Source organism: Pygocentrus nattereri, chromosome 16 (genome assembly GCF_015220715.1).
Source record: "Pygocentrus nattereri isolate fPygNat1 chromosome 16, fPygNat1.pri, whole genome shotgun sequence".
Lineage (NCBI taxonomy): Eukaryota > Metazoa > Chordata > Actinopteri > Characiformes > Serrasalmidae > Pygocentrus > Pygocentrus nattereri.
Genome location: NC_051226.1, coordinates 5118420 through 5145641, shown reverse-complemented (window position 1 = coordinate 5145641; position 27222 = coordinate 5118420). Strand labels below are relative to the sequence as shown.

Below are 27222 nucleotides of genomic sequence, written 5' to 3'. Positions count from 1 at the left end.
ATTGTCTTGAAGTAAATGTGTCCCAAGTGTGAAAGTCAGTGCGAAACGAAGAACGGTCACTGCTGAAACACACTTTTTTGCATTTTCATTTTGATGATTTTACGTTTTGGTAGTGGCAAAAGGGAACGTATCATTTGGTTTATCCATCCATCCATCCATTTTCTAACCCGCTTCTCCGTCAGGGTCGCGGGGATCATTTGTTTTAATCAAATATAATTATATTATAAAGTACAGGGTCACTAAAAGCAAAAGGTCCAAAGTCCAAGTCAGTTAAAAAGGCCCCAAATGTTTTCGACTCTGACTTTGAACCAATAATCTGAAAATGTTTTATATGGTGAAAAGAAACTCACCAAACAAATGGCTCATATTTGTTCAACCAGCCTGACTTGGCTGTATCTATATCATTATGTCAGCATTATGTCACTACAGCGTTCGCTGAGCTGCCCATCATTTCACCCCAGAACGCGTCACGATGCACCATATTGCCAAATAATCAATGTCTCTTGACAAAGATGTCATGTCAACTCAACATCAGAGTTGGCAAATACAACCTTTAGGACAGGTGACACCTACTGGATCTAGGGTCTGGTAGTAAACCCACTAGTCTAATAAACCCAATAGTCAGTGCTGGGGGTAGCAGTCAACTAATCAAGGGCAATATCTGGAACAGGCGTAGCCAAGGGGTGGCCAGGGGTGGCCAGAACCACCCTGGAAGCATGGCCTTCCAATTGTAGGATACTTTCTACAGTGCTTTCCGGTGATCTTTCTAATCATTAGATTAACTCATAACCTGTAGCGAGGTTAAATGAATAACCTCTAGGGCTTGTCTATCTCCTGGTTCATCAGCTAGGCCTGCATCTCATTCTGAAAAGCTTATTGTTGAGTACATTCAGCTGCATGCTACTAACATTTAGCATGATGAACAATCATTTCTTTCCTTTCTGACACTGCATGGAAGCACAGACAGCCAAACCCGGTTTAAATTGAGATTCTGAGAGCTGCGGTAATTTCAGCACTACAGCCGGCCACTTTAGGGAACTACTATCAAAATACTTTCTGCCAAAAATTAATGGTCATGCAAGTGCTTAGAAATGTTTATGAAGGCCTATGTCAGTTGGCATGAACGTAAGTAGATGTCATGTAACCTGCAGTATGAGGTTACTGTATTTACTGAATACTTGCGTTTATACAACAGTTAGTTAGTCCCGGCCACGCGAGCTGATTGGTTGAGAGGCGTTCTAACCGTGCTGTTATTTCTCCATAACATCACAGGGTTTTTCACAAACACTGCATCACTTCTCTGAGACGCCGTTGCTAAGCAACGGCACTGACAGCTGTAGGAGACGCTCAAACCATTTGAATGTTTTTTACTTCTTACTTTGCCACAAACAGAAAACGGACACTGTTAAGACCACATCTGACCGCCGATTTGGTCAGACTCTGAAGACGAGACGACACTAAATTCCCAAACTGTCGTCACCGCTCAGCAGCTTTTCAGTCGACAGCTGTGACAGAAGAACAGCTGAACAACCTGGAATCAGCCAGAAATGAACCCAACACCATTCGCCAAACATGTAGTCTGATCTTTAGAGTCTGGCCAAATAAAAGTGTCACAATAAAAAACAAAAAAGCTGCTCAGTGACGATGGCTGTTCCTGAATTTGATGTAAAGTCCTGGAGAACGAACTTCCAGCTGTGCAGCGAGTGGGCGGAGCTTGTTAAGGAAATATTAACATATTAAACAATGCGTTCACAGCCCAGTTTATTCATTTCCTACCTTATTTAACTGCTGTATAAAAGCAACAGAACACTCGCGATTGTGCGTTATCGCTATAACATCACGGCTGTGATGATCTACGGCGACCAAATCACAGCCGTGACGTTATTTCGTGATAACGCGCTCCCTCTCGTGTTCTACTGCTTCTAATACCTCAGCAACATCCGCCACATCTGTGTCATACAGGTGCTGAAGAAGCTGCCCATTGGCTTCTATTGTAAGCAAGTTTTCTGTTATTTTGAAAGTGCAGGTAAACACGTTGAAATTACGGTCCGTGGTATTCGACCATACGACACAGAAGCAGCAGATGGAGATCAGGCTGAAAAACATTCCTTTAACACACACAAGCACAGCATGGTGGTACATGCTGGATGCTCCTTCCTGAGAGCATAATTTATGTTTATGTATAATTTTGTGTGGGAGCCTTCAACAGCACTGCAAATCAAACTGACAGAGCTGTTCATGTGCCCTGCTGCTGAACCCTGCCTGTCACTCAGAGAAAGGGGGAGGGGGGGGGGTGTAGATACAACAGACAGATAATGAGGGGAGGTGACTGCTGGCTGAGTCCATGTGAGCACTCTGGGAATAAGATGTTTGACTGGTTAGAGACACCTCATGAATGCTGTGCAAGGGAGAAAGGTCAGCATGGGTCAGAACTGTCACTCTTCAATATACAGAAGTGAATAAGAAAGAGTGTACACCCTGACAATCTCCTGGAGTCCCTTTCAGACCATCATACTCCGTTTGTGATATTTACACCTCCTAAAATCCAACAAAGACAAACCATGACACCAACCTCTGTGCGGCTTGTCAGTTCAATTTTGTCAAGTTTCGCTTCGATTTGCTTTTTTATTCTTTTGTTTTTAATACCCTCTCTTCCAAAAGGAGATTTAAAGTCCCAGGAAACACAGAGTAAACTTTTATTGTTTACATTATATTGCTGTTATTAAGTGTTATGTTAGAAATACAGCAAAATTTGGGATCCCGAGTGGCGCAACCGTCTAAGCGTTGGCCGTGTCATCAGGAGATCGTGAGTTCGATCCCTGGTGATGCTGCAGCCGTCTGTACCTGGGAGTCCAAGAGAGCACAATCGGCCTCGCTCTCTCTGGGTGGGTAGGACGGCCCCCCTTCTCCCCCAATCACTCAATGTAATACTAATCAGCTCAGGCGTCTGTTAACTGATGTAACAGATCTGGCGATTGGCGCTTTCCTCCGAGCGCGTTCGGCCGTCCCGTGACGTTGCGTGAGCGGCAGTTAGAAAAGAAGCGGTGGCTGGTTTCACAGGTCTCAGAGGAAGCCTGTGCTGCCTTCACCCTCCTAGAGCTGGTAGTATCATGTGACTGGGGGAGTCCTAACTATTGGAATTGGAGACGACTAAACTGGGGAGAAAATCGGGTATAAAAAAAATATATATATATAAAAATTACAGCAAAATTTAAGTGGAAAAAAAGACAGAAGTATAACAAAACATGGCTCAAAACTTCCTTATAAGACCTACTATGTCTGATAACTGCCTGGGTGTGGCAGTTATGATATCATGGTTCGTATAACTGACAGCAATCAGCAGTCCCGTGTTTATGGCTCCCTAAAACCAACCATCCCAAAGAAGTTAACCCAAGCAAAACTGGAGTGGCTGACTAAATAAACAATAGGACAGAGAAATGAACAAATAAAATCAACAGACGGTTACAGGCGAATGAATGAATGAACAAGCGGTCAGGCAGACAAACAAGCGGTCAGAAAGATGAACGAGCGGTCACGCAGACAAACGAACAAATGAACAGTAGGACAGACGAAGGACTGCGCAGAAAAACGAACAGTCAAATGAAGTCAAACGAAAGAATGAACGAACTATGATACAAAAATAAATGAAGGTTTCGAGAGACAAACAAGCAGTCAGACAGACAAATGAACAGTCAGACCAAAAAACAAACCGACAGCCTGACAGACGAACGAAAGAGCGGTGGGAGAACAAGTGTTCAAATAAACAGTGGAAGAAATGGTCAAACGAATTAATGAATGGATTACATGCAGACAGATGAGCTAGCCTGAAAGTCCAGTTATAAGATTAGATAATCCTTTATCGGTCCCACAGCAGGGAAATTCACAGTATTACAGCAGCAGAGTAACAGAAGTAAAGCACTCAGTAATAGAAATGGCAAACGGTATAAACATAAACATTTGAAATAATAAAAGGTAAGGTTAAATCTCTAGACTGCTTTAAATCTCTAGACTGCTTACAACAGAATAAGAATAAGAATAAACAGAGTTGCATAAGATCTGTATTGCACTCATGAACATATTGCACAATGAAAAATACTTGCATGTGTGTATATTGCGTGTGTGTATATTGCGTGTGTGTATATTGTATGTGTGTGTGTGTGTGTATATTGTATGTGTGTGTGTGTGTGTGTGTATATTGTATGTGTGTGTGTGTGTGTGTGTGTATATTGTATGTGTGTGTGTGTGTGTATATATTGTATGTGTATGTGTATGTGTGTGTGTGTGTGTGTGTGTGTGTGTGTGTGTGTGTGTGTGTGTGTGTGTGTGTGTGTGTGTGGTCTACTGGGAGCAGTGCTGGTTGAACAGCCTCACAGCAGCAGGAAGGAAGGACCTGCGATAGCACTCCTTCACACACTTGGGGTGAAGGAGCCGGGCACTGAAGGAACTGCCCAGTGTCTGACGCATGGGGTGGGAGTCGTTCTCCAGTATGGATGCTAACTTGTTCAGCATCCTCCTTTCTCCCACCACCTGCACTGGGTCTAGAGGAGTTCCCAGGACCGAGCCGGCCCCCCTGATCAGTTTGTCCAGCTTCTTACTGTCTGCAGGGGAGATGCTGCCGCCCCAGCAGACCACTCTGTAGAGGACGGCTGACGCCACCACTCTGTCAAAAAAGGTCCTCAGGAGTGGCCCCTGCACTCCAAACGACCTCAGTCCCCTGAGCAGGTAGAGTGCCTGCTAGGTAAGTTTTGCCAGCTTTGTTAGCACTGTTAGCTTTCTCTCAGTAAGTTTTTCTGACTTGATCCAAGAGAAGGAGGCCGTTAGGGAACCGTGCCGTGTGGGAAATGCAAACCACATCATTAGTAAGGGTAGTACTTACAAATGTCCTCCTCAGAATTAGGAAATCCCAGTTTACTTTGAAAGAAAATAAAAAGAGGCATTTCATGGATATTGGAAAGTTCACAACACATATTTTGTATAGGAACTGGGGAGGATTGTGGGCCCACATATACGCAAAACATCCAAGCCTCCAAGCCAGCGAAGTGCTGTCCAAGGTGCCGAATGAGGGTGGGCCACATTCCACACTTGTTTGGACACCAGGACCAGCATGGGTCACCGGCAGATCCAGGAAACCATGCCTAGCTGGCGACGAGTGGTTGTGCCACCTGCAACACACGTCTGGCTGGGTACAGCGGGCATAAAAACGCCACTCTAGGCTCAGTTGGGTGAGTACTCCAACTCCAAGCAGGATGTATATTAATCTGTTGTTGTTTTTTTGTTTTTTTTATCTCTCCTGCTACCCCTGTCTCTAGCAGACTGATATCTCCCTTACGGAGGCTTCACACAGAACCCACCAGAGAATTGACGGAAACTCCCTCTGGCTTCTCCTCTGGCTCTGCCGCTCGCCTCCACCCCACCTCAGAAGCAAGCCAAGCCAAGCATCTCGCTTTCTCTCACTCTCAAAAGACTGACACCTCACTGCATTTGCGTAAAACTCTTGGCTTGAAATCTGTAAACAGAAGCCCCTATTGAGGTTGTAGTACCATCATCTACATGTCTTTCGTGGCTTATGTTGCTCTGGGTCTCCACAGCACCCCACAGTTTACAGTGTGCCCACAAGAGTAAGATTAACCTACTTAGAAAGAAAACACGGATTCAGGCCTTAAGACTGTTAACCCAATGTTCCCTGGTTACTCTATTTAGACTGGAATAAATCAGTTATTGCACAAACTACATCAAAGGCTGCTTTACAAATAAGTTTAGCTGTGTAAGGAACAATTATGTAGCCAAGTACGGTAACTGTTTGTTTTTTTTAGCTAGCTTTCTAGCCATGTACCAGAACCATTTGGCTGACCATTCCACACTGTGAGCTTTAATAATCCCAATGTGGCTGCTGGCTGGACAACTTTCTTCATTTGGATTCTATATTTGGTCATTTTTCTCTTCCCTCTGTACATTCGGTTGGATTTTTTCAGATGGTGGAGGGGCTTACAGTCAGAGTGCGTGACCAAACAGGTGTACTAAGATGCAGTGGCTTTATTTACCTGCAAAGATTTGATTGAATACATTCCGATTACAGATTTGGACTGGGGTGTTTATGTTCACTCAGCTCAACAATCCGATGGAAAATCTCTGTTTACATGCCCACTACAAGTAATCTGATGCAAAATGACATGCATGCATGGAGAACCACTTAGAGTTAACATTACCATGACGGTGAACTTCACGTGAGGTCCGGTCCGGAGCTTTCAGCTGGCGAGCTTGTGCTTTTTTTATTGCTTCAAAATGATGTCAGACTCATTCACATGTCCTTATTAAAGAAGGCTGAGAGGAAGACGTCGTGCTCTGAGACACATAAGCTGGACGTCCGTCCCATCGCCGTCTTTTAAAGATCAGAGCATGAACTTCGTCTCCTCTGCAGACCAGTTTCTGCTCCACCGTGTCCAACGGTATAAACTCTCACTATGATGTGACGCACATACAGAACGGACTTAAACTTCCCGATAGGGAATGTAATCGGATACAGGCGTTTACACGGATATTATTTACAGGATTAAACCTCGTTCAGTGAGATATAAACTGCATTCTGAAAGGCCTCAATCGAACTAGACTATTCCTACTGAGCTATTAGTCAGATTATTAATGGATTATTAGGCTGCATGTAAACGTGCCTACTGTCTGAGACTTTCACGCTTCATGCCTCATTTTCTTCCTCTCAGTTTGTGGACGGACAGTACAGCCAACGGATCCCACCGAAAATACTTTCTGCAGTTTTGAGGGTCAGCCTTTTGCTGCTGATGTTGAAATTACACTCAGTTTGGCACGGAGGAGAACAAAGGCTGAAGCTCAAGCGTTTAAGGTTGAAGCCTGTTATTTCCTTCGTTTCGATTTTTCACTTCCATTCAAAACGTTAGACCTCTACTTATTTCCACAGTAACACTTCTGAACTCAACACCACAGAACCACAGCAGTCACATCCCAGTCGTCTCTTCACTGCTGATCAAAGGGGAAGCCACTAAAATGCCACATGCTTAAAAGGGAGGTTTGAAAGCTTCGGGATGAGAGGAGAGGCTTTTACAGAGCTAGCATGGATTACGCAATAAGGACTTCCCAGAGACGAGCAAAGAGGGAATGAAAAGCCAGAACTTTTGAGAATTTATGTAGCTCCATTAGCTCAGCACACTGGCTCTGGGATTCAGCCTGAAAAAACCTCAATCAGTGTTTCCACAAAGTGTTCTCCATTCAGTGCGTGTACGTGATACTCCCACGCTGTCCCTGACGCCAGACTACAGAACGATTCCCTTGAAAATGCAGTGCGCTAGGATGTGCGTGCATGTTTTTACTCACTGGCCACCCCTGACGCCAGGCCATACAGCAGCCCACCTCCGTCTGCCTGCGTTTGGAAAAGATGTGCAGGAGGAGGACACTTCTCCTGCCGGATGAAGTTATACAGCAGGGTCTTGACCAAACGACTCGTTAGAGTCAGACTAGAGAGAGAGAGAGAGAGAGAGAGGTAAGGATCATTACAGTACAACAGTAACCCTGCCTTCATACTTTAGTGTCTTCCCTGTTCTAACCACACAGATACCACATATTAGGAAGGAAGAAAGCACTGATTTTCAGATTTTTGGCTTTCAGCAGTAAATTGTAAGCATATAGCAATATGTATGATCATAAAACACAATTTCTATTAAATATTAAAAATAATTCCATTTATTTCATGCAGTTACTGAATAATTTGCCTTACAATTTGGACATGAAAGTTCAGATGGAAAGAACTAAATATACCCTGGAGAATAAAAGGTTTAAACAGTTATTAATTCAATAATTACACACGGATCTTTTTTTCCTCCTTGGAATACTACGTTGTACGTTTTTTCATTCTAGTTTATCTGTACAAACACATACAAAACCAAACCTTTTGAGCTTCATCTTCAGTAGACCTGTCTATAGGTCTATCGGAATACCTGTCTGTCTATTGGAACCTATAGGAACATAAGCAATAAACCTGGGACCTGCTGTTTATCGAAAATGAAATTTAGTTTTTCAATTGATGGCATTGGTTGAGCAATTTATTTATCAATTAAAAGGTAATCAGTTAACAGAGCCTAGTCTAGTCTTAGTCTAGAACACACTGCTGAATTATAAGCCATATATACATACATGAGCGCCTGAGAGAATACGTTGGGGGACGCTAGTGAGCTCACATGGAGTAGTCATGTTTTAAAATTCACTCTGCTCCCAATTTCCTTTGTTTTCCTCAACACATGAAAATTTACTTTGCATATTCATACAAAAGTGTGTGGGAAGGCTGCTGTACCATGCCAAAACCAAAAAAAGCGGACAAAGGCAATGAGGGAAGCAACGAGCCAGTGAATTCTCCTGGAGATGGAAGCTCTCCCTCGTTCATGGACATCATGGCAGCCATACAGCAACCAAGTGAGAAAGTTGATAATAAATTCACCTCAATGTCAAGCTCTGTCTCCAATCTTCACGAGACGATGGTGAATGTGAACACTAGAGTACTGGAAACTGAGCTGTTGACGACCATGACAAACATATTAATGCGCTGGAACTTCAATGTTCCTCACTTGATGCAGACAATAAACGCCCGTTGGCTAAAATGAACGACTTGGAGTGTCGCTCGAAGAACGAAGAGCAAGGGCGACCCACAGAATTTGTTTCCAAGCTCATTCCTGAACTGCTCGGAGAGGACGACTTTACGTCGCCAGTCAAGGTGGACCGAGCGCAAAGGTCGCTGAGACCTGCCACGGCTTCAAACCCTAGACCGTTCATCGCCAGGATCCACCACTATCAGGTGAAATAGTTGATTCTCCGGCTGGCGGGGCAGCATTTCCCACTGGAATACAACGGTGGCAGAGCGTTCATCTTTCCGGATTTCTCTCCAGACATCATCAAGAAATGGCAGGCCTTTGATGCGATTAAAAATAACTGAGGAATCTGGATACGGGTACGGATTTTGCTTTCCCGCTCGTTTCAGGATAACTGTAGGCGAGACGTCAGGCATCTTCGACTCGCCTAACGAGGCCGAATCTTTTCTAAAGGAGAATTCACCCAACAAATCTGGTGAGAACTAATCCACTGAGCTGTCAGGCAATGCAGCCAGCTACCACGAAGGTGCTGAACGTTTTCAGTTGCGAGTTTTACAAGAATGAAACTTTACATGCACCAATCTTTTAGTTGTACATTGCAGCACCTTGTATGTGTTGAGAAACTTTGCAGTGCACGGAACATTCAGTGAAGGGAACTGGAGCACGGTAATGACTTCCACGTTTAGCCTAGAACCCTACGTCCACTGAACGTTTTTTGTTTTTTTTGCTATGTGCACTTTGTTTAGGAAAGTGCCTCAGAGCTTTGGCGGTTACTATTGTCTGTATGTACATATACCTTTTCTTTCTTTTCTGGACGTATGTTTAAAGCCTCTTGTTGACTTGCCATGGTTCCTTATTTTACATCGCAGCGACTTAAAAGCCAGACATTTAAAGTTGGTGGTTATGCCATATTATGACAGATAGAAAGTTATCTGCACCCAGTGGGGGGTTACGCATTATCTCGTGGAATCTGCGGATATGTTTTCGTAAGAGACTTACATTAGACACTCAGAAAAATCTAGACTGCAAACACACTGGATTGGTGCGATATATCAGTCTACATTTCAAGGAAAATCTAGAGGAGCAGCAATTTTGGTATCAAAAAATCTGATACCTTTTAACTGTGTCTCTCAAATCACAGACCTCGGTGGAAGGTACGTCATTGTCTCTGGATCAATTCATTCAATTCCGATTACTTTCGTTAATGTTTATGGCCCCAATGTTGACAATCCTTTATTTTTATAATGTTTTTAACACAATAGATCAAACAAATCTAACAACTGGAGATTTTAATTGTGTGTTGGATCCTGTAATGGATCGTCAATCATCTCACCCTGCTGTTGTGACGAACTCCAGCATCTTTTTAAATAACGCTTTGAAAAATTTGAACCATGTCGACATATGGAGGCTTACATTACCCACAGGAAAAGACCACTGCTTCTACTATTCTGTGCACAAATCCTACTCCCACACTGATTATTTCCTCTCAGACTCTAAAACTGTATCATTAGTAACTGCAGTAATCATCTATATCACTTACATTAAATATTTCAGTTAACAGAGGCAATCACAGATGGACCCTAAATGATGCACTCCTAAAAGACAAGAATTTCTGCAAGTATCTGGACCAAAACATTTCATTTGCAATAGACACAAATGATACAGGTGAGGTGGATGATTCGATTGTATGGGAAGCCTTTAAAACTGTCATTCGTGGGTATATTATATCGTATGAAATTTCTACCAGGAGAGAAATACAGAAAAAGTGATTATAAAACTTGAGGAAGAGTACAAAGAAGCCCCATCCATCCATCCATCCATTCATTATCTTCCGCTTGTCCGGGGTTCGGGTCGCGGGGGCAGCATCCTAAGCAATGAAGCCCAGACCTCCCTTTCCCCAGCCACTTCCACCAGCTCTCCAAGGGGGATTCCGAGGCGCTCCCAGGCCAGCTGGGCGATATAGTCGCGCCAGCGTGCCCTGGGTCTTCCCCGGGGTCTCCTCCCAGGTGGACTCGCCTGTGACACCTCCCGAGGGAGGCGTCCAGGAGGCATCCTAACCAGATGCCCGAACCACCTCAGCTGGCTCCTCTTGACGTGAAGAAGCAGCGGCTCTACTCCGAGTCCCTCCCGGATGACCGAACTTCTCACCCTATCTCTAAGGGAGAGTCCAGACACCCTGCGGAGGAAACTCATTTCGGCCGCTTGTATTCGCGATCTTATTCTTTCGGTCATTACCCAAAGCTCTTGACCATAGGTGAGGGTGGGAACGTAGATCAACCGGTAAATCGAGAGCCTTGTCTTATGGCTCAGCTCTTTCTTTACCACAACAGACCGGTAAAGAGCCCGCATCACTGCTGACCCAGCACCAGTCCGCCTGTCAATCTCCCGCTCCCTTGTACCATCACTCGTGAACAAGACCCCGAGATACTTGAACTCCTCCACTTGAGGCAAGAGCCTATCCCCGACCCAGAGAGGGCTCTCCACCCTTTTCCGCCTGAGAACCATGGTCTCGGATTTAGAGGTACTGATTCTCATCCCAGCCGCTTCACACTCGGCTGCAAACCGATCCAGCGAAAGCGAAGCCTGATGTCCCCAATAGGACCACATCATCTGCAAACAGCAGTGATGTGACCCTGAGGTCACCAAACCGGACACCCTCCATCCCTTGACTGCGCCTAGAAATTCTATCCATAAAAATACAAATACAAAGAAGCCCCTAAAACAGAAACACTATATAAAATTCTTTTACTCAAACATGAGCACAACATCATTAGCTCAAAACGGATATCTAGCCTCATGTTCAAAATTAAGCAGAAACATTTTGGACTAGGTGACAAACCGCATCCATTGCTGGCCAGGCAGTTGCGTCACATGCAAGCATCTCGAGCGATACATAAAATTAACTCACACAACAGCAATCTTATTACAGTTCCAGTGAAAATTAATTGTTTTGCATGTTATTTCCCTGACCTATATTCCTCCAAATGCAGAGTTGAACCTCAAGTAATTGATAGTCTTTTCGAATCACCTGAGCCTGCCTAAACTCAGCGAGGCGACAGAAATTCTTGAGGCAGAAATGACATTAGAAGAGCTTAATGAAATCATAAAGGAATTCCCAAATAACAAAGCCCCTGGTCCGGATGGATTTACCATAGAATTCTACAAAAAAATCCCAATTAAAACTTCGTGCTCTTCTCCTACGTATGATTAATTATTCATTGTGAAATTTTAACCTTCCCCCATCTTTGTATAATGCCTATATCACCTTAATCTGGAAGAAGGGTCGTAACGAAAAGGAGGCCTCGCCGTACCGACCAATCTCATTACTTCCAACTGAAATTAAGCTCATTAGTAAAATTCTGACCAACAGATTAAAGAAATATATTTCAACTATTATTCATCCGGAAGAGACTGGCTTTATGCCAGGGCAATATATACATTTTAACCTACGGCGCCTGTTTAATGTCCTATATTCTGAACATTTAGAAGATTCAGTGATGCTATCATTAGATGCTGAGAAAGCTTTCGGCCAAGTGGACAGACAGTATATGATGGGAGTACTACACAAATTTGGGTTTGGCCTTATATTTAAAAGATGGATTAAGATTCTTTATTTTCAACCTACGGCATCAGTAATGACCAATAATGATATTTCCCCGGAGGGTGGCGTCTCTGCTGTTTGCAGATGATGATGTTCTTTTGGCTGAATCACATGGTTGTCTCCAGCGCTCATTGGAGCGGTTTGCAGCTGAGTGTGAAGCGGTTGGTATGTGGAGTCCATGGTCTTAGCCCGGAAAAGGATGGCATGCCCCCTCCAGGTAAGAGGAAAGGACTTGCCCCAGGTGGAGGAATTTAAGTATCTTTGGGTCTTGTTCACGAGTGATGGGAAGAGGAATCGTGAGATCGGCCGCAGGCTGGGACAGGCGGCAGCAGTAATGCGGTCACTGTACCGGAGTGTAGTGGTGAAGAGGGAGCTGAGCCATAAGGCAAAGCTCTCAGTTTACCATTCAGTCTACATCCCCACCCTCACCTCTGCGGGTAATAACAAAGATCAAAATCGCGAATACGGCGAATATGGCGGGATACACACTATTTGATAGGGTGAGGAGCTCAGCCATCCGGGAGGAGCTCGGTGTAGAGCTGCTACTCCTCCACATTGAGAGGAGCCAGGTGAGGTGGTTCAGGCATCTGATTCAGATGCCCCCTGGAAACCTCCCGGTAGGGGTGTACCAGGCATGGCCTACCGGGAAAAGGCCCCGGGGTCATCCTAGGACCCGCTGGAGGGATTATATCTCCAAGTTGGCCTGGGAGCAACTTGGAGTCCCTGGGAATAAGCTGGACGAAGTTGCAGGGGACAGAGTCATCTGGGATTCTCTGCTCTCACAACTGCTATCGCGACCCTACCTGGATTAAGCGGTCAACGACGACGATGATGATGATGATCTCCCCTGCTTTTTTTTCTCCACAGATGAACTAGACAGGGCTGTGGTCTTTCTCCATTTTTGTTCTCTCTTTGTATTGAGCCTTTAGCTACAGCCATCAGAAAATTTTCAGACATTGCATCCATTGCGACTATTGACTAGAGACTTCCAGGTTGCGAGAGATACGCTGGCGCGTTTGGCTGCCGCTTCTCCCCAGTTATAAAGTTTTTATGTATTCGGTTTTTCTACTTGCAGTGTGATCAAGTGCTGCGAAACCCAACTTTGTACTGGATTTACTGTAATATGAGCCTTGTGGATTTCTCTTTGTGGCTCTGAGTTCTCTACTTAACGTGGAGCATCTGTGACTGTGCTTAACACCTACTGTGAGAGTTCCTGTGTTGCTTGTGCTTAGTGGATTATTTCGGGATTATTCTCTGGCATTTACTGGACTGTTACAACTTCCATTGTGGCCATATCATGACGGCGAGGAGAATAAGGTACTCATCTGGTGAACTTTTTACGTTCCGAAACACACCGTGCAAAACTCCTGCTCCTTTACTGACACATCGTCACCTTGGTATTTTGCGACGACCTAAATATTGTCATCGGGGTCTTGGTCGGACTTTTAACTATTATCAGCACCTCAACAATATTCCCTCACTCTGGGCATCGTACTGCCGTAAATCTTCCCAGGCGACGGCAGGCTCAGCTGATCACATAAATAACCGGAACCTATGTTACGTATCTACAACATCTCTACACGCCCCGAGCACTGATCATACTCTTAAATGTGCTCTGTTTAATGTTCGTTCCTTAAATAATAAGGCATGACATAATAAATTACATTGACCTGCACTGTCTCACGGAAACCTGGCAGCGGCCAAATGAGTATTTCTCGCTCAATCAGACTCTGCCTCCACATTATCAATACGCGGATAAACCTCGTTTAACTGGTCGAGGTGGAGGACTTGCAGTGGTGTACAGATCTGGCCTTAAAGTTAAAACAGTTTGAATCCCAAATATGACCTCGTTTGAGTGTTTGGCACTGTTGGTCTCTACTGGTAAACCTGTATTGGTTTTGCTCATCTATCTTCCCCCAAAAACTTCATCTGTTTTTATGGCAGAATTTTCTGAGCTAATTTCCACTCTTATTCCTGTTTATTCAAATCTGTTGCTGCTTGGTGATTTTCATATTCATATTAATTCTGGTAACTGTCTGTTTGCTAAAGAATTTCTTAATGTTTTACAGAGCTTTGGTATATTTCAGCATGTTGATTTTCCTACTCATAACAAGGGCCACAACTTGGACACTGTCTGCTCCCTGGGTAAAACCCCTTTTAATGTGAAAGGCATTGATCTGTGTGTATCTGACCATAAAGCTGTGTTCTTTGATTTTTCGCTTTCATGTCAACAGCGAGGGCACCGTCAATCACGCCAATTAAAAATATCAGTCCTCCTGCTGTTATGGAGATGCTGAGTCAGAGTCCGGTACCTGATTGTTTAGATCCTGATTTGCTAGTGACCTATTATGACGAAACACTGTCACATATTTTAAATCACCTGGCACCTCTAAGAACAGGCTTGGTTACCTTTTCTCAGCCTGCTCCCTGGTATACCGCTGAGCTGCGCAAGCTGAAAGCTGTTGGTCGTCAGCTTGAACGTCTTGCTAACAGAACTGGCCTGACTGTGCGTGCCCTTGCTTACAGTGATCATGTTTTGTTTTATAAGGAAAAACTACAGGAAGCTAAAACACTATATGATTCTAATGTAATTCATGGTGCCCACGGTAACCCTAGAGCTCTCTTTTCAACGGTCAATAAGTTATTGAGCCCTGTGAAAAGTTTCCCTATGGTTCCCTCGGCTGAACTCTGCTCTCGGTTCATGAACTTTTTCAAATCATAAAATACACACAATTTACTCTCAGTTTCAGCCTACGGCAGCTACCCCAGACATTCCACAACTATTTCTCAGTTCAGCAGCAGCTATTTCTACTTTCAATACTGTAAACCAACAGTATGTTTCACAGATTATTAATTCCTCAAGGACAACTACATGTCAATTAGACCCCTTGCCATCACAGCAGATGAAAGCCTGTTCTCCATTTATCTGTCCTCTTATTACCAGGGTTATCAATGCTTCACTTAGCTCAGGAATGGTCCCAGCTTCTCTGAAACTATTAGCTATTACTCCAGTTCTCAAGAAGCCTGGCCTAGATCCTGAGAATCTCGCAAATTATAGGCCCATCTCCAATCTCCCTTTCCTTGCTAAACTGTTGGAGCGTACAGTAGCTGCTCAGTTAACAGAACATATTGTATCATGTGATCTGTTTTCAGGATTTAGGAGGAATCACAGCACAGAAGCTGCTCCTGTAGGGTTGTCAATGATTTGCTGATGTCAGCTGACCAAGGACTGCTGAGTCTGCTTGTCCTATTGGACCTTACTGCAGCATTTGATACAGTGTGTCATAGCCTTTTACTAACTTGTCTCAAAAATATATTTGGCATAACTGGTACTGCATTTGCTTCGTTCCAATCATATCTTTCTAGGACAGCAGTTTGTTTCAATGTGAAGTTTTCGATCTGACACATGCTCCTTGTCACATGGTGTCCCCCAGGGCTCTGTTCTTGGGCCCCTGCTTTTTATTTTGTACATCCTTCCTCGTGGCAACATCATTAGACATCATGGGCTGCAGTTTCACTGTTTTGCCGATGATGTCCAGATATACATTTGTACAAAGCCTTCTCACAGCTTGCCACCTTGTGCTTTGCTGAATTGCTTAACCGACGTGAGGGTTTGGCTGGTGGAGAAGTTCCTGAGCCTGAATAATAAAAAGCCATCATAATTGCTTCTCCTGCAACAGTCAGGAGGCTTAGCGACACTACTGTCTGTATATCCCTGGTTTTGTTGTCTCTACCTCTACACAAGTGAGAAATCTTGGAGTAATTTTTGATTCTACGTTATCGTTTGAATCACACATTAACAACACATGTAGGACAGCCTTCTACCATCTTAAAAACATTTCTAGGATTCACCCTTTTCTCTCTTTCACTGCTGCTGAGACCATAGTCCATGCATTTATAACTTCCAGGCTTGACTACTGCAGTGCTCTGCTGTCTGGCCTCCCTGCTCGGGCTTTGAGCAGGCTGCAATATGTGCAGAACTCTGCTGCTAGGGTGCTGACCCATACACGATCGTGGGAGCATATTACTCCAGTCCTTAGTCGTCTCCACTGGCTCCCAGTGAAGTACCGTATACAGTACAAATGACTTGCGTTGGTGTTTAAATCCCTGCATGACCTTGCCCCATCTTACTCAAGAAGTCTGCTTCAATCTTATACTCCAGTGCGTACTCTGCGGTCCTCTAGCCTCCACTTGCTTGAGGTCTCACATTTTAAGCTAAGCACCATTGGAAATAGAGCATTCTGTGGAATGGTCTTCCTGATGAACTTGTTCATCTGTTGATGTTTTTAAATCCCGACTCAAAACTCATCTTTTTAAACTAGCATATGGTTGATATTATGTGTTTGTGTTTATGGTTATGTATGTGTCTAACCTTTTTTCTTCTTTTATTATTTATTGTACAGTGTCCTTGGGTCTCTTGAAAGGCGCTTTTAAATAAAAATGTATTATTATTATTATTATTATTAATAACACTGTACTTAAAATTTCTCTGTACGCAGATGATGTGGTATTATTCATATCTAATCTGAGGACCTCGATGACTCCCTTGCTTCACTTAATACATTTGGTTCCTTCTCAGGCTACAAAATAAACTGGGACCAATGTGAATTGATGCCCCTTGGTGAAAAGATGGATATGGAGTTCTTTTCTAAAGTTCCATTCAAACTTGCACCTGAAAATTTCACATATTTGGGCATTGAGGTAACAAAAACAACAGAAAACCTGATTAAGGTGAACTGGCAGAACAAAATTAAACAACTGAAGGAGAACATAGAGGCTTGGAAAACTCTCCCTTTATCAATGGTGGGCAGAATCAATGCCATTAAAATGCTCACCCTTCCTTGATTTCTTCATTTGTTGCAATCCGCAGGCGTGTTCATCCCACACAGTTACTTCAAATAATTGAACAGTGTCATTACTTCATTTATATGGAATTACAAAACTGCCAGAATCTCACAGCACGGTTTCGATCTACCCGATTTTAGGCTGTATTATTGGGCAGCCACTTTACACATCCTCTCTTTCTGGCAAAAACATCCATCAGATCAAGAATGTGAAATTCCCTCTTGGCTGTCCGTTCAACGTTCTGTGTGTCAAAATACCTCTAAGTTTACTTAACAGTCCGATTCAAATGCAGAAATGTTCATACAGCAACAATTTCATGATCCATAACACCCTGAAAATTTGGAGACAAATGAAAACATACTTAAAAGCGCCCAATATGTACATAGATAATCCAATATGTAACAACAACGCCTTTCCAGCAGCTCTGAAGGATGCTGTCTACTTGCAATGGAAAAACAGAGGTCTAAAAGCTATTGGAGATCTTTACATCGACAAGTTTTGCTTCTTTCCAACAACTGCAAACTACATACAAAATTTCCCTCTTCACATTTTTTCGCGTATTTACAAATTCGGCATTTCACCAAGACACATTTAGCTGAATTTGAAACCAAACTGCATCATTCACCTTCGGAGAAGATTCTTTCTATCTGTCCAAATACAAAAGGAATGGTTTCCGCTTTTTACAACATCTCTTGTGATCACATCATCATCCAGTCCAATTCTCTCAAACAAGCATGGATGGAAGAACTTGGTATAGAGATGACCCATGAACAATGGGAAGATGCTCTAAAGAATATCAACACATGTTCAATAAATACAAGACACAGTTGAAAATAGTTCATAGAGTTCGCTATTCAATGGCCAAATTACATAAGAGTTTTCCTGATTTCCCCCATATGCAGTAAATGTAATACTGAAGAAGGAATGCCGCTTCATCAATTTTGGACATGCTCTAGACTTCACAAGTTTTGGAAGTCTGTTTTTGACTTCTTCCCTGTAGCGTTCGATAGAACCTGTGTGCCAGACCCCTTAGTTGCAATATTGGGAATAAGAGACTCTAATTTATGTCTGAATAAATTTCAGAAACAAGCCAATTCTCTTGGTGTGCTTTTGCCAAATCGATTAATATTACAACAGTGGAAATGGGAAGCTGCACCATCATTTGAAGCATGGATCAGAGATTTTGCTAACATGCTCCATTTGGAGCAGCTACGATACAGTCTAACCGATAGACCAGAGGTTTTTGCCAAAATATGGCAACCAATATTGGGCCATATAGAGAAAAGATAACTGATGTTCCCACCCACCGCGCCCCTGGTCTTTCTACTTTGTGTAACTCTATCCTAACAATGCGACATTAAGTGCTGTGTTTACTTCCATTGTGTGTAAAGAACGTTGCTGTGCAGGAGTCAGTTTATAGTTGAAGGCTTTTACTATGTCCACATAACTGTCTGTGAATAATCTCATTAATGTACTTAATTATTGCCTGTTATGTATTTTTTATACATGCATCACCACCCGAGCTTAATTACAACATATACATAATCTCTTTCTGGGAAAGGAAAAAAATAAAAAATAGAAATGTCTATGCCTTAGCGAGCGAGTGGTATTAGCAGACTTTCCTGTGTGCCCTGGCCGGCCTCCCAGCGGACTTCAGACATACAGTCATCGCGCAATTCGCAAAACAAAAGCAACCAGAAAAACAAAGGCCGACGACCACAGACCATTACACCACTTCAAAACAACTCAGACAGACCGACTACACAACACCGGCTTTCAAACAGCTTTCACAATGTACAGTTACACAATTCAACTGCAAAACTCAGCACCGAGGGTTACGTTAAAACCTGACAGACAGCGCGACGCAACACAAATATTTCACCAACAGCGTTTTCATAACATCTCCTCCTGTTCTCTGCCCTTAATGTTGCATTAAAGCCAATCCTGTCCCGAACGGACCACCGGGGTAGAGCTGGCTAGCCGGCATGCTGTAATCACGGCTGCATGCTTTTGCTTTTTCACTAAATGTGGGAATGATTCTGATAAAAAGTAAGTGGTTCTGGATCCAAGCTGATTTGGGCTTTTTTTCTGCTCCATGAAGCCAATTCTGCAATGCCAAAGGCCAGAAAGCCTTAACAGACTGAAATGAAGAAAAAAAAAAGGTCAGTGAAGCTGAAGTTCACCCGCTGACTGGTCAGAAAAATAACGAGGGCTGCTGTAGGAGTGGAAGAAATCATTTCTCTCTCGCTCTTTCACTCTCGCTCTGAACAGCATTATGTATACGATATATACGATGGAGAAAACCAAAACTGCAGATCGCGTGGAGGCTTCACGTGGAGGCTTCGTTCACAGTGGTCATGCACATGGCAGCTGGGCGAATTCTGTGGACGAAGACGCTTTGCGACAGAGCCTCTGATCGGTCGGTAAAAAAGTAGCGTGCCATTAAATAAAGAGGAACAACTTTGAGGAGCTTCGGCTTTGGAAGACACACTAATATTTCACTGATAAACGGGCATTTGTTTAATAATCTATGAATATTTGCTAAATGTAAGATGTTAAGACTATTATTCAGCAGTACTAAATAGTTCTAAGCACCAAAACATACAGGTTATCTTATATTTAGCTTCACAAGAGGACGAGCCTGAAGTCGGCTTCTTTTCACCACCTTCTTGTTCGAATTTCCCAGTTCCACCTTAAATGGTGGCATTGGTGGTATTGTGAACTCAAAAGTCGCCATAGTTACAACTGTGAAAGAATTGTTTTCCAGCAGTCATGAAACTCATCATAAAATGTCACAGCAATGTGGAGCATCCATGGCTGGAAACACAAAACCGTAAAAGCATGTGAGCTTGAAACCCTGAGTATGCTAAGGCCCTGAGACACTAGCAGCAGGGAACAGCAGTTTTTTTTTTTAAACTTTATGAGCTTTGACCATCTCCCTGACATGCTGTTGGTCTTCCATGCACCAACAAAACAGTTCTGACCCACAAGAGCACTTCACAAGACCTCTGAAGGTGCCCTGTGGTATGTTAGCAACAAATCCTTTAATTCTTTAAAGTTATAAAGTGGAGCCGCCGTGGATCTGACTTCTAGTTCCAGCACATCCCACAGATCCTCGTCCAGACTAAGAGCTGGGGCTTTGGAGGGCTTTGGTAACACCTTGAACTCTTCAGCATGTTCCTTGAACTATTCCGGAACAAGTTGTGCAGTGTGACAGGGCGCACTTATTAAATTAACGTCCACTTGAATTGCCGGACCCAGGACTTCCCTGCAGAACATCACACTACCTCCACCAGCTTATCTTCTTCTCACAGCCCATCCTGGTGCCATCACTTCCTCAGCACCATCCACGTGATGCGAAAGAAAACAGGACTCTTCGGACCACGTGACCTTCCATTGCTCCCTTCCGACCTCCACATGCCCATTTTGTAGGAGCCTTCCACAGTGGACAGGGGTTAGCATTTTCACTCTGACCAGTCTGTGGCTACAAAGACAATGCATTGTGTGTTGTAAAACAATCTCTTCATAACAACATTAAACATTTCTGAGACTTGTGCCACAGTAGCCACGAGTCAATCCCTTCTGACGGCCTACACTGCCTTCATGCATCCACGAGCCCTGGACGCCTAACACCCTGTCACCAGTTCATGATCTATCCCTCTTCAGACGACTGCTGATAGGTACACACCACTGCTGAGGGGGAACACCACACAAGTCTTGCCATTTCAGAGCTGTCGGACAACGATAACGATTTAGCCCTGGTCAAAGACGCAGAAGTCTTCAAAACTGACCATTTCTCCTGTGTCCAAGTCGACTACAGGAACTGTCTGTTCGCTTACGGTCTAATATTCCCCAGACCTTGACGTGCTGTTTTTAAGAAATAATCAATATTATCCACTTTATCGGGGAGCGGAGATGTTTTGGCTCATCAGTGTATTTCACAATTCTGAATGGTTTCACTGAAACAGTCAAAATGAAATGAAGTGTAAGCCTTCATCAGACAACGTTTTCTTTTGGAGGCTAAGTTCGCAATAAATTAAAAGCACACAAACTCATGTTTGATAAGTCATGCCCCAGGATGGCACACACGCTTTTCGTCTTCTCCCCCACTGTTTTTTTTTTCCCTTTCCATCTACCAATCTTGCTAACAGCAGCAACCCAACGTTCGGCTGGCTGTGTCGATGATGCACTGGCGGACATGTGTACGATGGTGTACGGGTGATGTTGGTGTACTCGTCCTCCAATTACAATTCAACCGCTGTACCCTCATCCTCCAATCAGAATCACTGCTGACTGAATGGGGGTGGGTGTAAAATAAAAGGCTTACCCAGGAAGGTATAAAGTGTTGTGTGTCTGTGAGGCCTTTGGGTTGCTGGCAGTTTGGCGATTTGCTGGCCTTTGGGTTGCTGGCAGTTTGGCGATTTGCTGGCCTTTGGGTTGCTGGCAGTTTGGCGATTTGCTGGCCTTTGGGTTGCTGGCAGTTTGGCGATTTGCTGGCCTTTGGGTTGCTGGCAGTTTGGCGATTTGCTGGCCTTTGGGTTGCTGGCAGTTTGGCGATTTGCTGGCCTTTGGGTTGCTGGCAGTTTGGTGATTTGCTGGCCTTTGGGTTGCTGGCAGTTTGGCGATTTACTGTGCTGTTAAGTTTGTTGCCAGCTGAATTTCTGCCTTGGCCTCACTTTGTTTCTCTCTCTCACCCTCTCGTCATCCCTCCTAGCACCTTTACGTCTATCACTTCATATAGACACATCAGTTAAGAGGCAAGTGTTGTGTGTCTGTGAGGCCTTTGGGTTGCTGGCAGTTTGGCGATTTGCTGGCCTTTGGGTTGCTGGCAGTTTGGCGATTTGCTGGCCTTTGGGTTGCTGGCAGTTTGGCGATTTGCTGGCCTTTGGGTTGCTGGCAGTTTGGCGATTTGCTGGCCTTTGGGTTGCTGGCAGTTTGGCGATTTGCTGGCCTTTGGGTTGCTGGCAGTTTGGCGATTTGCTGGCCTTTGGGTTGCTGGCAGTTTGGCGATTTGCTGGCCTTTGGGTTGCTGGCAGTTTGGCGATTTGCTGGCCTTTGGGTTGCTGGCAGTTTGGCGATTTGCTGGCCTTTGGGTTGCTGGCAGTTTGGCGATTTGCTGGCCTTTGGGTTGCTGGCAGTTTGGCGATTTGCTGGCCTTTGGGTTGCTGGCAGTTTGGTGATTTGCTGGCCTTTGGGTTGCTGGCAGTTTGGCGATTTACTGTGCTGTTAAGTTTGTTGCCAGCTGAATTTCTGCCTTGGCCTCACTTTGTTTCTCTCTCTCACCCTCTCGTCATCCCTCCTAGCACCTTTACGTCTATCACTTCATATAGACACATCAGTTAAGAGGCAAGTGTTGTGTGTCTGTGAGGCCTTTGGGTTGCTGGCAGTTTGGCGATTTGCTGGCCTTTGGGTTGCTGGCAGTTTGGCGATTTGCTGGCCTTTGGGTTGCTGGCAGTTTGGCGATTTGCTGGCCTTTGGGTTGCTGGCAGTTTGGCGATTTGCTGGCCTTTGGGTTGCTGGCAGTTTGGCGATTTGCTGGCCTTTGGGTTGCTGGCAGTTTGGCGATTTGCTGGCCTTTGGGTTGCTGGCAGTTTGGCGATTTGCTGGCCTTTGGGTTGCTGGCAGTTTGGCGATTTGCTGGCCTTTGGGTTGCTGGCAGTTTGGCGATTTGCTGGCCTTTGGGTTGCTGGCAGTTTGGCGATTTGCTGGCCTTTGGGTTGCTGGCAGTTTGGCGATTTGCTGGCCTTTGGGTTGCTGGCAGTTTGGTGATTTGCTGGCCTTTGGGTTGCTGGCAGTTTGGCGATTTACTGTGCTGTTAAGTTTGTTGCCAGCTGAATTTCTGCCTTGGCCTCACTTTGTTTCTCTCTCTCACCCTCTCGTCATCCCTCCTAGCACCTTTACGTCTATCACTTCATATAGACACATCAGTTAAGAGGCAAGTGTTGTGTGTCTGTGAGGCCTTTGGGTTGCTGGCAGTTTGGCGATTTGCTGGCCTTTGGGTTGCTGGCAGTTTGGCGATTTGCTGGCCTTTGGGTTGCTGGCAGTTTGGCGATTTGCTGGCCTTTGGGTTGCTGGCAGTTTGGCGATTTGCTGGCCTTTGGGTTGCTGGCAGTTTGGCGATTTGCTGGCCTTTGGGTTGCTGGCAGTTTGGCGATTTGCTGGCCTTTGGGTTGCTGGCAGTTTGGCGATTTGCTGGCCTTTGGGTTGCTGGCAGTTTGGCGATTTGCTGGCCTTTGGGTTGCTGGCAGTTTGGCGATTTGCTGGCCTTTGGGTTGCTGGCAGTTTGGCGATTTGCTGGCCTTTGGGTTGCTGGCAGTTTGGCGATTTGCTGGCCTTTGGGTTGCTGGCAGTTTGGTGATTTGCTGGCCTTTGGGTTGCTGGCAGTTTGGCGATTTACTGTGCTGTTAAGTTTGTTGCCAGCTGAATTTCTGCCTTGGCCTCACTTTGTTTCTCTCTCTCACCCTCTCGTCATCCCTCCTAGCACCTTTACGTCTATCACTTCATATAGACACATCAGTTAAGAGGCAAGTGCCACCTGCTGTGCCACCTGTTTTGCGCAGGTTAGCTACAATTAGACACTTCCAGTGTTCTCTATAAATTAAATGGATGTTTTCTTTTTATTTATTTTCAAATGTCCTATCTTCTTTTCCCATTTCACTACGAAACCTTTATAGGTGATCGTTGTGCAATATTGTATGATACCCCTATTTCTGAAAAGTATTTTCTAGAAGTTACTCCCGTTGTTTGTGTCTTTCCCTGCCATCCCTCATCACATGCTCCATGTTACTTCCCCTTTACCCCTATGTACAATCACAGGGGCACATAAGAGTTATTTAGCATGTTGTGGCTACTGGCAAGCCAGTTCACACTCAACATTTTGCACGGAGAACATTGCTTTTTTTGCACCACTTGACGAAAGCGACCATAAAATGCTTCTTAACTGGAGATCATGCCTCCCTTCCAACCAAGGCTTAATATTAGATTCCCACACTCTGCAGTGTCAAGCAGATGCCCTATAACTGCCCTCAAAGCCAAGACATGGCAAAGCACACAGGTCGTCCAACTACAGCTTTGCTGACTGAGATCTGTGTGGCGAACTTCAAGGCAAATTTGACAATGCTAATGAGACCCCTGAATGAACTTAAGCCCCACTCTTGATTGGAACAGCTGCTGAATTAATGAAGACACTTATTTCCATTCAGAACGGCGGGATCCTGTCAATGGCCGTCTGTCTCTAACAGTAAGCTGGCATCGGAAATTTGTGACATCGATTTTTGGCTTAAATGTGCTCCAAAGGCCATGTCAAGGTCAGTTTAGCAAAACTAAACTTATTCTCAAAAAACAAATGTTCACACGTTCCACCGCTACGTTATGAACCATCAACGTCCCAGTGTCAGTTTGTACATAATAAACACGCAGACATGACAGATTTCTGGATAATGTTTTTGATAACTTACTGACTAAAAAGCTCTGATTCTGATATACAGACACCGAGCCCTGCTCAAGGCCCCTTACTCATAGACCCATGCCATCCCTGGAAATATGCAAAAGCAACCATCTTGCAGAAGAATATTTTATATTTATATATATATATAAACAAAACAATCATTTTGACAAATTGCAATCCTTTATAGGAAGCATAGGAGGCAATGTGGCTTCTTTCATTTCCCCATAAAAAAAGAAAACACTTATAGTGCTAGTGCCAAAATTAGTATTATATAAATATTACAGAGTACTATAAAGCATCATAAAGCCCTTTCTTATTTGAATCTTCAAGCAGCTTCGAAGAGAAAAAAAATGGTAACACACTGCAGTGATAATATTTTATATATAATATATTTATACTATATTTTATTTATAATGTTTTCTATTGTTTCAAGGCACCATAAAAGAAGAAATCCCTTGTTGCCTGACCAAATCCTTAATGACAGCAGCACTGTGACAGAGTAGAAAACGAGAAAAAAAAACGTAATAGCCTCATCAGACATACTCACCATCGCCCCCTGGTCAAGCACTGGTAGATAAGCCCCTCCCGCAGAATGTCCTTCTGGAAGAGCTGATAGGACAGCAGGACGAGGAGTGTGGTAACTGCCTCAAACAGGATGTTGTAGGTGATGTCCCTAAAATTGTGGGCAGAAACAGGAGGCAATAAGTGAAAGGCTTGGGCAGGAAGCTGTTCACCAAGACAGACACAGAGAAACATCATAACCAGAGAGGGGCTACAAGGTAACACTCAGACATGACAACACCGGTGGCCTGCTGCAACAGCAAGACCAGGCAGGTCAAAACACACGGCCTTATTACATCAAACGCGCACAACATGGCACTGACCAATCACAGTGAGCTGCATACATTGAGCTGTTTACAAAGTAAAGGTAGTCGTGCCTCTCAATCGTTCCTAAACATCCATTCCTCTGTCAAGCAAAGAGAAAACAACGGCAGAACTCCTCAAAACAAACCTGCAGTGAGAATGGGACCGAGTTCGGCACAACACTAAAGTAGCAGCCCGCATCATTCGATCACAAGTTTTATTCATTTTTAATTAATTATTTTTTATTTTATTCATTCTTAATGAAGACCTGGAAGTTTTTCGTGATGTACAGCACTGTGTGAAAGTTTTAAACAGTGACCTCAGCAGTGAGTTTATCACAATATACACAATATAAAGTCATATTCATAATTCAGATAAACAGAAAAACAATAAAAAGTAACGAGAATTTCTCGGGTCCATATTTTTCCTGGACACCTTCACAGCCGCCACAGAGACTCGTTAATATCATCAATGACATCATGAGCTCAATTTACTGAGCACTGATTGGTCGAACCAGGAGCTGCTTTATAACTACATATAATACTGGGCTTCCTCGAGGAGAGGCTTGGAGATGGGGAGACAAACTAACATCAAGAAAATCAGTGTTTTTATACATATACACACACACACACACACACACACACACACATATATTATATATACATATAATCATTATTAATTAATATCCTATAAATTTTGTTTATTTAGATATGAACACTTTTTTCAGCAAAATAAACACAAACAACACAAATAAATAGATTTTGAAAACGTGTCTTGGGTGCCTAAGACTTTCGCACAGCACTGTAGTTATAGAAAAGATTTGGGTGACTATTGAGTTCTAGTGTTTAGTAGCAACATCTAAAAACTAAAGGAGCTGAACTGCGACACCAAACATGATGACTGTCTGGATTAAGTGAAAAACCATAAATTAGATTTTTTTTTTTTTTACAGTTCGTGTTAAGTTATACTGCGTCCAAACCACACTGCGTAATCTGCCTGACCTCAATGAAGACCCGGATGCAGGTTAGGCAGGTTGAGAGAAGTGCTGGGAATGTAGTTACAGAAAAGGTTTGGGTGACTATTGACTTCTAGTGCTTGACTGCAACATCTGCCTCGTAGATTCACAGCTAAAGAAGCAACATTTCAACACTAAACATGCTGCCTGTCTGGATTAAGTGAAACAATTTTAGAAATCTGATTATTCGCCAACCTCATGTTATCAAAGAAAAACTTGGAAAACATGGCAACTCAAGAGCTCAACTTGCAATGCCAATGGTCACTAATTAGCGCAGCTGGGTTAAAACATGTTCTCCCACAAACCAATGAATGAAATATTAATTGTAGCTCTGAGCTACAACACAGTTCAGACAGAGTGATTGTGCTGGGGCTTCGTTATATCAAACCACTGCGAACGTATGGGGGAACAACTAATTAGAAAAGCAGCAGTTGGCAAATGTGCGAGTTCATTTACGTTACTCATGTTCGGCATAATTCAGCCACAGGGAACAAGTCGATGGCATTCTGTAAATTTATTATGCTTGTGTTGTAGTGAACTCTCTGACCCCAGCATCACTCTCACTCATTCTCCCTTTCATTCTCTTATTGTTCTCCATTTCCTGCCCTTTCTCTGCAGCTCCACTTCACTTCCCATAGCCCAGACGTCACCTGGCACAGACCACTTACAGTCATACATGCCTGTGTAAACGCAGGCACACATGCAGACACACACACACACCGATCAGGCATAACATTATGACTTTATTATATACCACTGTTTCTACGCTCACTGTCCACTTTATCAGCTCCACTTACTGTATAGCTGGTCTCTGTAGTTCTACAGTTACAGACTGTAGTCC

General features: G+C 43.9%; 1 protein-coding gene across 1 annotated transcript in view; it reads right to left on the bottom strand.

The window, feature by feature from the left end:
* Positions 1-27222, bottom strand: part of dym (dymeclin) — a 205416-nt gene that overhangs the window by 149843 nt on the left and 28351 nt on the right. The window contains exons 7-8 of the mRNA XM_017711335.1: positions 25050-25175; positions 7345-7484 (exon numbers count right to left, since the gene is read on the bottom strand). Coding sequence (XP_017566824.1) covers positions 7345-7484; positions 25050-25175 — 266 coding nt within the window. The remainder of the gene's footprint in view (positions 1-7344; positions 7485-25049; positions 25176-27222) is intronic.